A 13,175-nucleotide genomic window follows, 5' to 3' on the forward strand; every position below is an offset into this window, starting at 1 on the left:
GAGGTGGGTAGTTTAGTCACAGTGTACACTGATAAGGCTGAAGTACTGAATGCCTTCTTTGCCTGACAAGGTTTCTCAGGCCTCTGTGCTCTAAGCAGGGTTCAAGAGAAGAGGAGCTACCAGCAGTGGATGAGGATCGAGACAAGGATTACTGGGAGAACTTGACTCGCACATGTATTGGACCAGATGGGCTGGATGCAAGAATGCTGCTGCTGGCATTGCAAGGCTGGGGATGTATCATCTTTGAAAGACTGTCGAGGTTGGGGGAGGTGCCCAACATTTGGAGAGGGGCATATATATGCATCTTTAAAGAAAAGCCAAAGGGAGGAGCAAGGGAGCTAAAGGCCACATAGCCATACTTCAGTTCTTGGGAAAATCATAGAGTGAGTCTCAAATCATATTTCTGGGCCCATAAAGGAGGAAAAAGGTGATTGGGAACAGTCAGCATAGATTTGCCAAGCATAAATTATGTCTGACCAAACGTGGTTGCTTTCTATGATAAAATGGCTAAATCTATATACAAGGGGAGAGCAATTGATGTCACTTACCTGGATTTTAGCAAGACTTTAGACAGTCTCCCGTAATATTAATGTATTCAACCAAAGATGTTATATTGTGTATGGCTGGACAAAAAGACTGTTTGGATGGCTGGGCTCAGAGGGTAGTGATTAATTGGTCATACTCTACCCGAAGGCCAGAAGAAAGTGGAGTGTTGCAGGGGTCTGTCCTGGGACTCATCCTGTTTAATATCTTTATCAATGAACTGGAGTAGGTGACAAAGTACACGCTCATCAAGTTTGCAGTTGACACCAAACTGGGGGTACCAGTCAATGCACTCAAGGGCACAGCAGCCATGCTGAGGAACCTAGGCAGGCTGGAGGGATGGAAGGACAGGGACTTTATGAAATTTAACAAGGACAAATGCAAACTCCTGTACTTGGTCAGGGAAGTAGTGCAGTCTCTGTCCTTGGAGATTTTCAAGACCAGGCTGGAGAAAATCTTGGGCAACCTAGTCTGATCTCGTAGCTGACCCTGCTTTGAGTATGAGGTTGGATAGAGACCTCCTGAGGTCCCATTCAATCTGTTTATTTTATTATCATTTTATGATTCTATGATCTCATTTTTTATATAGTCCAGTCAGGTTATAGTTGTCTTCCAGGTGCACTCCTGAAATCAGAAACATTTGTTATCTGAAGCCAAAAGGTATCAAATCATAGAATCATAGAATCATTTAGGTTGGAAAAGACCTTTAAGATCATCCAGTCCAACCATTAACCTAACATTACCAAGTCCACCACTAAACCAATCAAGGGTAGAGTAGCAATTTCATGTTTCCTGGCTTGGTGGCTGGATTATTTATAATGAAAGTAAAAACTAGGAATCATTAAGATTGGAAAGGACCTCCAAGATCATCAGTCCAATCATCAACCCAACACCACCATGCCCACTAAACCATGTGCCAGAGTGCCACGTCTACCTGTTTTTTGAACACTTCCAGGGATGGTGACTCCACCACCTCTCTGGGCAGCCTGTTCCAATGTTGACTACCCTTTCCGTGAAGAAATTTTTCCTAATACCCAATCTAAACCTCCCCGGCACAGCTTGAGCCCATTCCCTCTTGTCCTATTGCTAACTACTTGGGAGAAGAGACCAACACCCACCTCACTACAACCTCCTTTCAGGTAGTTGTAGAGAGCGATAAGGTCTCCCCTCAGCCTCCTCTTCTCTAGGCTAAACAATCCCAGTTCCCTCAGCCGCTCCTCATAAGGCCTGTGCTCCAGACCCTTCACCAGCCTTGTTGCCCTTCTCTGAACACGCTCCAGCACCTCAATGTCTTTCTTGTAGTGAGGGGCCCAAAACTGGACACAGTATTCCAGGTGCGGCCTCACCAGTGCTGAGTACAGGGGGACAATCACCTCCCTGCTCCTGCTGGCCACACTATTCCTGATACAAGCCAGGATGCTGTTGGCCTTCTTGGCCACCTGGGCACACTGCTGGCTCATGTTCAGCCGGCTGTCGACTAACACCCCCAGGTCCTTTTTGGCCAGGCAGCTTTCCAGCCACTCTTCCCCAAGCCTGTAGCATTGCAGGCTAAAATTCTTTTATTCACTTAAAAATGTCAGTGAGAGAAGTTTTGATTTAATTCCTGCAGTTAAATGCTCTTGAATGTATATGGGTTTATAACTAACTTGCAAGGGATTTGTGGTTACTAACAGTGAATGCTAAAATGGAATTTCCCTACATCTGCAAAATATATTACTAGTCTTGGAAAAATAACAAAAGACCAGAAAGTGTTTACATAAATAAAAGAAGACAGTAAAAATAATATGAGATGACACAGTTTGCAGGTATAAGTAATTAATTACTCATAGGTTATTGTAAATGGCTAAAGAAATGTAAACATTTCAATGCCTCATTTATTTCTGTATTATGTGTACACAGAAAAAATGCCCTTAGGACTTATTTTTTAAGAAACAAGCAAGTTTTAATTACAAATTCTGGAGTGAAACAGCCCTGGGTTTTAGTCTGTGGTAATTTAAATAAATGTGATCACAACAATGTAAAACCACATGTATCAAATGACATCAAAACCACATTTAGTCAAATACGTAGTCTCCAGCAGTGTCCAGTATGATGATGATCTGATATGATAATAAGAAAAGGACAAGTAATATTTTTCCAGACTATTAATCTCACCTGGGGACTTCCTGAATCCAGTGTGCCTGCTTTGTGCTTAATGTGGCCCTTAGTAGATTTTTCTTCCTCCTACAGATCTGTGTGATCACTTTTTAAACTCAGGTTGTTGAGGTAATGAACAATACCAAGCATACTTATGGAACTAGAGCCAAATTTATGAATAAAATACAGGCACAATTGAAAAATATAATTCTGGTATATTATTCATTTTGCACATTTTTTCATTGGTTTATTTTGGCATTTCACTCATGTGATACACTATGATATTGTATATAAACTTTAAGATACCAGAAACGTAAAATCCTCACAAAGAAATGTAGGAAAAACTTTTAACACCGTGGCTAGTGTAAACACATCTATTCAGTAATGCCAGACACTTGTCATACTCGTGCTCTGAAGATACTGAGTACCTGTTATCTCAGGCAGTGAGTGTGATTTATGTTTATTGAGGCACATGGTATCTGAGATAACCCGCTTGCTAAGAGCAATTTGAAGCCAATTGTTTCTGAAGAAAAAGACTGGGTCTTAAATGTGAAGCTGCACCAAGAAAGATGGGTCAGAAGAGGCCATGGTTTAAAAAAATGGGGATGTGTGATCTAATTCATGCAGTATATATGTTGATGTTAGTCATAGAGAAGTGTAACGTTTAATAGGTTCTTAGTGTAATTAAATTAGTTTGAATTAAAATATATCTTTAAAGACCACTAAATCTTACTTTTGTTATTCATATGTACAGTTATTCCACTAGCTTTAAAAGTTAAAGCCTTACAATATGGAGCACAGAACAGAGTTAACAAGCTAAAATCAATAATAGTTAATTCATGTGCATCCTAGGCTACTTAGAAGGAAACTATCAAAACTCTACTACATGTGTTACTTTTCACCTTTAGATTTCCTGCTGAAATTTCTTTCTGATTTCTCAGAATGGCAGTGAACTCAAAGGTGGGCTGTGGTGTCTAGCTCCCTTAGTTGAAGCAACCTTCGTCTATGAATAAGCTCTATTTTAGTTAGCCAAATATGCACTACATATATATATATATATATAAAGTATTTAAATCACTATAGTTACTTAGCTTGAAAACCTAAGGTAATTTTGCATTTCCGTTGTCTGTCTTGGAGGAAGGGTTCTAGTGAGATGTCAAATTCAGTAGGTACAAAGACATATGCTTAACTTCAGCTACATTTTAACTCTGCTTTTTTTAAGTGCTATATGTCTGCAGTTACGAATGTTGTTAGATTGATGCAGCTGTCTCTTGTAGGCAGGTGAACAGTTTCCTTAAATATAGAAGAGGCTGTAGTAACTTATTGATTGGACCTTTGCATGAACCCAAAAGGGTCTGACAGCTTTCTAAAGTCAGCCCTAGTAAAATGATGTGCAAAATACATATAGTAATTTCTTAAGCTACTTCTGAAATGCAGCAATTGCTCTTCAACTGCCACATGAGACAGCTGTTGAGAGTAGAATATTGCATTGACAGCGCTGCTGCTCACACCCCAGGAAAGTAAGAACCTTTCTTAAGATCTGGTCTTTGTGAAGGTTTGGTTTCTCTCCCTTCTCCATTTGCAAGAAGGAAAAGATCCCACTACAGGACATTTAGTAGGACAATCAGATATTTAGTTGACCAGGAATGGATTTCTGTGTCTCTTCCAAAAGATTTGAAACTTGACAACTGAACAATTTAAGGAAGAGAGGAAACCATAGGAGAGAACAACTGCAACAGTATCATGGGCTGACAAATTTGATGAGAAAAGGCAGGTGGAGAAACACATGTGCAGAGAACAAGAATGCCATAAGTAGGGAAAGGATTTTATTTTTATTTTTGTAGCAGTTGGCTCTATCCATGTGTTGCTTTTCTTTACAGTACCTTGACAGTTTCTTTTTGAATGACAGTTGGAAGGAGGGAAAGAAAACACTGCATTTCTAATCATATCTCTATGTTGTTGTTCCTATTTCTTATTTGAGGCTGGTTTAACTACTTATTTTCATCCTGGAATAAACCTGAAGAAAATCCATTCTTACAGCATCAAACTCTATGAAAAGCTGGAGGAAGAGACTGGACAGGTAATTTCCTTAACCTTTTAATTATTAATTCACATCAATGTTAACCTTATGAATAGTCTTACAAAAAAGTTTGGAGTTGACAAGTTGATTATGTGTGTGTTCATGACTATCATAAAGCTCCCATTTTATTGAAGTACATTCTCCTGCCTGCATATAGTCTGGTGCTTAGTCATGAAATATTTTAGATGGTTTCCCAGATCCGTCTAATGTTTAAGAAAATGGTTTTCATCAAACATCTCAGAAGCTCAGCAGACTGAAAGTCTTCAACTTTAGCTTGGTATAGAAGTTAAAACAGCATCAAGGATCTGGAATGAATGGATTGATCGTGATACATTCCTGCTTTAAAAAAGTCCACTTAAAAATTCATATGATACGATGCTGTCTGTACTTGAGAAGATTGCTGCAATTCTTCCCATCCTTTTCTGAGATGCGTTTTTATTTAGTGACTTAAGGAATGAGTATGCAGAGAAACACAGGGGTCATCTTTTTTGTCTGGCATCATTCAGCCATATAGATTTCATTTACTAAACTCATGCTTGCTTCAGGCAGCAGCAGAAATTTCATTATCATCATTGTACCAGTCTACAAGCTTGATGATTGTAATAAAATGCTTTTTTCTTCACTCTACCGGTCAGCTAGATAAGATACTACAGCACATTGTCATTGTGAGTTTTACTAAAAGATTTACTCAGCCTTATTAATATCCTGTGAGGTAACACAGGAAAGGTGAAGTAAATAGTGTATACCAGAAAGTGAGCATTCAGTGTCCAGCTATATAAGGATTTCTACTTTATTAAAAAGACAAAAAAAGGCAGGTGGTTATTCATTGTGTCAATAAAGGTGCTTAGTCAGTTAAATTTATTCTGCAGCATCTCAACAGAAAATTAGGCAGGTGATAAGCTTTAGTATAAACTATTATATGTTTATTTTTGAGATGTATCTGATTCTATTTTTGAAGTGTATGAGTGCATAAATTCAAATATTTATCAATCTTAGTAAAAATAGCAGTATCATGACATTCAATAAAAGCTTTTTACAACTATTTTGAAGGTAGTATGTATTAACCTAGGAAGTTAATTTGATAACTTTTTTTAAAAATTTTATTTTCTCCAGGAGTTTACATCTAAGTCCTGTTCCTTCAAGGGCACCTAACTTATTTGAGTCTCTTTTCAGTGATGTTAGTGGCAAAATTCCTGTAGACTGCCCATAGCATGGGGACATACATTTATGGAGATAAGTAAAGGTTCCTTCAGTAATTCACTTTTGCTCTTTGTTTTAGGCTGTGGGGTTTCATCAGCCTGGCAGCATCAGAATTGCTTCAACTCCCACTAGGGTGGATGAATTCAGATACCAAATGACTCGTGCGGGTTGGCACCCAACAGAGCAGTACCTGATCACACCTGAGAAAGTACAAGAGCTATTTCCCTTATTGAACATGGATACGGTAAAGAACCTAATTTTATGAAAAATAACTTCCATTGCAATTAAATACCGGTTTATCAGATATGATGACATAAGGTCTGTTTATACAAATTGTCAACAAATTCTTGGTTTTCAGTGAAAAGAAGATACCTTATAAACTAAAATCAGACTCACATGCATTTTAGTGTATACTGTATGCCAGTATGCATACTATTAACTGTAATATATAAAATATTGTAATATTAAAGCATTGCAGCCTTTGATTGCATGGGACAACTGAGCAATTTTACTTCCTTACACCATTGTTAAGTCAGCTAGTTGAAGGCCTGATATCATTATATGTTTTGAAAATTTGTTTTGATTTGACTCCTTAAGATTTACTGCATTCAAGAAATAAAGTGTTTTTTAAAAAAATAGTTAATTTTGATAAATTTTAATTTCTTTCGTTTTGTGGGATTTTGCCTCCTCTTAGGTTTTGGCTGGCCTGTATAACCCTGGAGACGGTCATATTGATCCCTATTCTCTCACTATGGCCTTGGCTGCAGGAGCCAGAAAATATGGTGCCCAATTAAATTACCCTGTCGAAGTGACTAATCTGAACTCCCGATCAGATGGGACATGGGAAGTTGAAACTCCACTTGGAATAATTCAAGCAAAGAGAATTGTGAATACTGCAGGTAATGTAAGCATTTGCATACAGATCTTCAGATTTACAAACTAGTGACACAGAGCATCTGTACTGAATTGTGTAGATTACAGGAATAAGTAATATATGGTTTTGACTATTCACTTGGTTTGTGTTAAAACATACTTTGTGCATATTACATTACAGTATTGTGAAAATTTAGCTCTTAGGGTAATTGTCCTTGACTAGGCATCAATAATATTTCTTTCTGGTTTGTCTCCAGCAGTTACTAGTCAGACTGTCTTGTTAGATTTTAGTAGCAGAAGAGACCTTTACTGGTCTACAGTAAGTTGTGTAGAAGAGGCAGGCTACTGTCTATGCATATTGTCCTCTAAAGTCTTATGAGACCTACTTAGGAAGGGAAAAGGATGTACAAATGAAGTAGAAATGTCTTCACTGCTTTTTCGAAAAGACTGAGGATTTGTGGTAAGATAACCCTGCCTATTTCAGTATTATCTCTCTAAGATTTAACTCTATCCACATATCCTTGAAACAGAAGATTTTTGTTGCTCTTTGAGTAGTATTTTAAACATGCACTTGGCTTAACAATACATTTTTTCATGTAATAAAAATTTCCTAACTCAAAGGAGCTTGTATTTACATATGCAATTTTTATTCTTCATTGGTTAAAGAAGCCAAACTAATGTTTCTGCTTCAAAGAGCTTTTGGGCAAGAGTCCTTTGGATTTGCGTTTGTTTTCCTAAACAAGTTAATAGGTCTAAAAACCTCTATTCAATCTAAACTTCACTTATTTTTATGCTGCTTTATACAAGTTATAGAAAAATATATTATTGGTGAAACAGTGGGCACCTCCTACATGAAGTGTGCCTTCTGCTTCCTAGTGGAAGACTTTCTGTTTTCAAGTGTTTGAAAACATGCTGAATATTTACCGTTTGGATGAAATTTTTGCGGACTGTCTGTCTCAAACTGAATCATATCTGCATTTTTAGGGCATGCATCTTTCATTCATCCTATCTCAGTGAATAATCAGACTTCATTAAGAAGCTGTATGGCTCAAGGGGACTTTCTCTTCTTGCTCAGATGGGACAAGTGAACTGAGAGCAAGGATATGTCTTTATAATTCCTCTTAACATCTGCGCAGTGGAAAAGAAAGAAACCATGTATTTCTAGTGCAAAGCAGCTAAAATGAAGAAGTTGAATGAGACAGGGATTCTTCTTATTGGTGGGTAGAATAACCATGTTTGACAATTGGAATTATGAGTGAGTTGTACTGGGAGTAGAATGGGAGAGTGAAATGCCTGGGGAAGGTTCCTGGAGGTGTTTGGGAGCACTGGCAGGAAGTGGAACACTTGTGTGCTAGAGGACTTGCTGAATAAGGAAGCTCTGAATAAGGAGGGACTGTGGGCATGGCAACAGTGAGGATGACATCATAGAGAAGGATAGCAGAAAGGGTTCTGACATGTTTCATTAAGGGAACTGGAGCTGAAGTTTTTTGGGCGAAAAGATTAGGAACGATACTTGAGGACTGCTTGTGTGTGAAACTGATACTGGGAAATTGAGGCTGCCTGAGCTGTCTGAGCATGAAAGACTGGTGGAGTAGACTGGAAGAAAGAGAAGGCAGGTGGGACAGGATCTGACAAATGAGGGAGAATGACTTGCACACAGAGTCAAAATAGCTGAAGAAGGATGTAAGGACTGGCGTAAGAAGAGTAGAAGTATGAGACTGAGCAGAAAAGAAGAGCAGGTATGGGACAATCAGGGATGGGGAAGAGAGAAGATTAGGATAGAGAGAAATTTGGAGGGAATGGGATAAAAGGGCTGAACTGTTGAGAGGACAAGCTTTACTGAGTGACCTTTCTTTCAGTGTCTGGGATGTAGACAGTCCCATGTTAGATCATTCTAGGCTTTCAGTAAAGACTAACTGGGAAACCCATTGAAAAGTGTGCTTTCTCATCATATGCTTCCCATGCATAGGTGATCACCTGCTACTGCTATAAGCCTAGCTAAAATAGCAGGGATCTGAAAAAGTTCACCTTGAGGTTCTAAGCATGCTCACGAACGGTGATGATGTCCATACAGGGCCACATAATGACATTTTGGAGAGAGAGAGGACTAGAAGAGTTCATATGCTTTTTAGAAAACAAAGAACCACAGAAACAGGGAAACCAAATTAAAGGAATTTTATTTAGACCGCAAAGTCAAACACTGAGAGGATAAGAGGCGTCAATATTAGATTGCCTTTGGACTGTCAGTTCATGGCTTTCAGGCATGAATTATGGGACAGCATTGAGTTACAAAGTCGCAAGCTGTCTTACTAATAGGATCCTTATGTTACACAGTATGGATATATTGATCTGGGAACGATCCAAGATTATGGAATGGAAAGGCAGCTCTTTGGCAATCAGACTTCTTATTTAGGTCAAAAACTCCTAGGCACTCATTATTCCTAACCATTGGCTCCACATTATATGGATGAAGTATCACACATGTAGTAATTTGCTTATATTTTTGTAGTGTAGTTATCTTTCTTTGGCTTATGTATCAAGTTGACATTAGGCAGAGTTTTCTAGTAAATGCTTTTCAAAGTTTATTTGCAAGAATTAGAATGCACCCTTGTGGAATTTTCGTAGTCTTTTTTTTTTACTTAATAGTATATTAAGCCAACAATATATTTAGTTAGTTCTCTTGTGTAGTTAACTATGCAGCCAAAATGAATATATGAAGCACATACTGCTTAACATTCTGGCTAAGGATGTGAAATCAATACTGTATAACACATATCTCTTATAAATGTTCTCTCAGCTAACATTCATTCTTCTTCTCAGCCTTGCCTCATTCCACTACAGATCATGACTGGTATAATTCAGAGCTCATACTTAAGGCTCGTGTTGCACTACAAGTGGAGAAAAATGTATCAGAAGGCTCTCTACATTCTCTCTCCCCCCTCATCCCCCAGCTGACATCTGCTGTGGAACTGGAACAAACTAGTTGCAACCAATCTTTAGCTGTTCCTTATGTGAGATTTCCATTTTGGAAGAAAGCAGATGCCTACTAAATAATCCTTGACATGAACTAACTGGTATTGAGCCTGCTGAAGTGATTTGCAGCCTATTTATTATGGAATGTTTGATTAAAGTCCACAAAAATAGTGAATTTAGTTTATATATACAGTATGTGTGTGTATATAAGCACACACTTGCAGACATGTACACACTGTATGTACAACCATTTATACATACATGGTGATGGAAGATTTTCTCTTTTTTAAAAACAAGAGATAGTCAGATTACATAGTTCAACAGATATGCTAAGTACTACCACCACTAAATATTTCAGCATCAGATGTTTGCAATCTCTACAATTTAATCTTTACAAATGCCCTAGAGATATAATTTATGCCTTCGTTTATCTCTGCTGTGTGTGATAGGACTTGGCATCTGCTTCCAACTGGAATTTTGTTTCAAAGAACATATTCTTCCTTTTGCCATTTTTGTGTTTGTAATAGCTTTTGCACATGGTTCAAAAACTTTAAACAAAGAAACTGTAATATTTTTCATTTAGTAAATGTCAGCTGTTGTTATTCTAAGCAATTAAATAAGCACTTATCATAAGTGTGATTTTTTTAGAAGTACAATATTTAAAATTTGATTTTGAGCAAACCTAAACTATTTGCCTTTAATTCAAAAGCAATTTAAAGTCAGCTGTGTTTGTAATGTACTTCTGCAAACTAAATGGCTAAGAAATTTAATATTATGTTGAAAGAAACAAAGTTAAGTTTCAAAGACCTAAAATTAAGTCTACCATTTTTATTTTCTTTGAGGAGCTTAAATACACTTGCTCTCTCTATTTTTCCCCACTCATTCTGTTTTAATGAGTAAGCAAAATAGTGAATTTATTAGAAGCACATTCCCAGAGCATTCTTTCTTTTCCAAATATCTCTTTAAATCCAAGCAATTTTGGCAGGAAAACAGTGCATGATACTAGAAATGGAATTTTCTACTACTTCACCTTTCTTTCTCCTTTTTGGATAATTAGCTGACCTTACCTTACCTTGTAGGTGACATGGAAATGTCCAAATCAAAAGAAGTTCCCCTAAGATTGTTAGCCTCTACTTAAATCCACATTTGCATTTGTCATGTGTAATGGAGGAAACCTTTGCAGATGTGCTAGAAATTCAAATTTATTACAATTTTTTTGGTTGTTTTTTGTACAAGGGAGCATAGATCAGGTTTCAGTAGCCTTAAAGGATGTTTTGAATCACTGTGTGACTATGGCATGATCTTCCCTGAGCTAGTTTAACTGACTTAACAAATATTCTGTTTGTGAGTCTCCTCCAAATGGTGAGGATGCCATTAAGAAGCAAAACTTTTATGTATGATAAATGCAGAACAGCAGATACTGGGTTTTAGTGTTTACTGGGCAGGGGCTTTTAGTTTAACAGATCTCTTTGTCATGATCCTGGATTTCCTGCTCCCTTGCTTTACCTGGCTGTCAGCAATTGTCAAGTGAGTCACGACAGAAAATGTTTTCCTCGGAAACTTTGCGTTTTTAAAAAGCAGGACCTCTACTCCTTGATCCAAAGAGTGCGGAGGGTGGGGCTGAGGGATGTGCCAAGCTTCTTAGAGCAGCTGCCATCCCAGTCACTTGTATCTGTCTGATTTCTGGGTCTGTATGTTCCAACATCACAGCAGATGTGAGCCATGATACAGAGCCCAGACTACTAAGTTTGGCAGCTAAGTGGCTTCAACTCCTTGGCTTTGACACAGGTACCTCACTAAGTGAATGTGTCTCACCAGCTAGAAACAGCTAGTCTGGAGGGATCTTAACAGAGAAGAATTAGGTCATCTTTAACTTATGCCTAGTAGTATACATGAAGGGGCTGATAGGCTTCAGGAGCAGGGAAATTGTTGCTTGCTTTTTCTGGTCACAGTCTGTATTTAATTGGACAACTATGGAAGAGCACACTGACTAGTCACCAACACGGACATTGTAATTAATTGATTGCTACGCGAGAGACATAATTAATTAGAGTCATGCAATGCATGTGAAAGAGGAGAGAAACTTAAATTCTTGAGGTTAGCGGACTGAAAGTACTGCCTTGCTCTGTTGAGGGGTTAGGACTCGACTACCATCTTGGGAAAACATACTAGCTCATTTGGTAGATAGTAAGAAGCTAGGTTAACACCTACGGTGTGAGCTAACTTATTCTGATTTTTAAGTGTCTCTGACTTTGCTAGGACTGCATTGCAGACCTATTTTACTGAAATAAAACATGGGCTTTGTGGGACTGTTAATTAAACTCTCTTCTGAACTTTTAGAAGCCTAATTTATATTTTTCCAATTGTATATTTTTATTATCTGTATACTAGAATGATATATGGTAGTATAATTAGGAACAAGGACATGGAATTATAGAGGGAAAATTATGCTGGATAATATGAAAAATAATTTGAAAATTTAAAGTATGGGAAAAAATGTCTTTGTCACATTCCATAAAGTGCAGTGCCTCCTGCGAAAGTTTTATTTTCCATTCCTGGAAATTAGTCTTTGAATATTTCTATTTTGTTTTTTTGTCTTCTCTAGGCTTCTGGGCCCGTGAAATAGGCAAGATGATTGGCCTGCAGCACCCTCTTATACCTGTTCATCATCAGTATGTTGTGACATCAACTATCCCTGAGGTGAAAGCCCTAAAAACAGAATTGCCTGTGATTCGTGACTTAGAAGGATCATATTATCTAAGGCAAGAACGGGATGGTCTTTTATTTGGTCCGTATGAAAGCGAGGAAAAGATGAAGCTGCAGGACTCATGGGTAACAAACGGAGTCCCACCAGGTAATTAAAAACATTACATATTTAAACTTGATAAGCACTAGCACATGTTTTAATGTGTATAAATCCCAGCCTGTCATGCTGCCTTATGTGATGGAAATAGAAAATATTTGCAATGTGTGATTGTAATGCAGGAACTTTTTTCCAAAGAATAGAACTCTAATGATAAGAGTGAATAGAAATAAAAATGTAACGTAAAAAAGCCTATTTGAAATAGGCACAAAATACACATCTACAACATAGTTTAACCCTACTCTCTGAACAGGTGCCTGTGTGTTGTGATTAGATGCAGTCACCAAACCTTGTTATGCAGTCTTCTGCAACTGAATAGGGATTTTTCTAAGCTACAGTTCTCTCCAGCATACTGACAGGGGCTTTGGATTTTTGCTGTTCCCACAGAGGTAATGTGGTAATCAAATAGGAATGCAGGTATAGCAAAGAAATGTCTTAGACAAAATGCTGTGCTTGGATATAAGTGCAAGAGAGCTGTAGACTTGTATAGAATTTTTGTACAAAAAA

At 37.8% G+C, this 13,175-nt stretch overlaps 1 protein-coding gene across 1 annotated transcript in view; it reads left to right on the top strand.

Annotated features, from left to right (window-relative positions):
- The window catches only part of DMGDH (dimethylglycine dehydrogenase), a 45,507-nt gene that overhangs the window by 5,366 nt on the left and 26,966 nt on the right, over positions 1–13,175 (top strand). The window contains exons 3-6 of the mRNA XM_075726850.1: positions 4,661–4,759; positions 6,039–6,203; positions 6,654–6,858; positions 12,411–12,659. Coding sequence (XP_075582965.1) covers positions 4,661–4,759; positions 6,039–6,203; positions 6,654–6,858; positions 12,411–12,659 — 718 coding nt within the window. The remainder of the gene's footprint in view (positions 1–4,660; positions 4,760–6,038; positions 6,204–6,653; positions 6,859–12,410; positions 12,660–13,175) is intronic.

The sequence above is a fragment of the Pelecanus crispus genome, chromosome Z (genome assembly GCF_030463565.1).
Source record: "Pelecanus crispus isolate bPelCri1 chromosome Z, bPelCri1.pri, whole genome shotgun sequence".
NCBI lineage: Eukaryota > Metazoa > Chordata > Aves > Pelecaniformes > Pelecanidae > Pelecanus > Pelecanus crispus.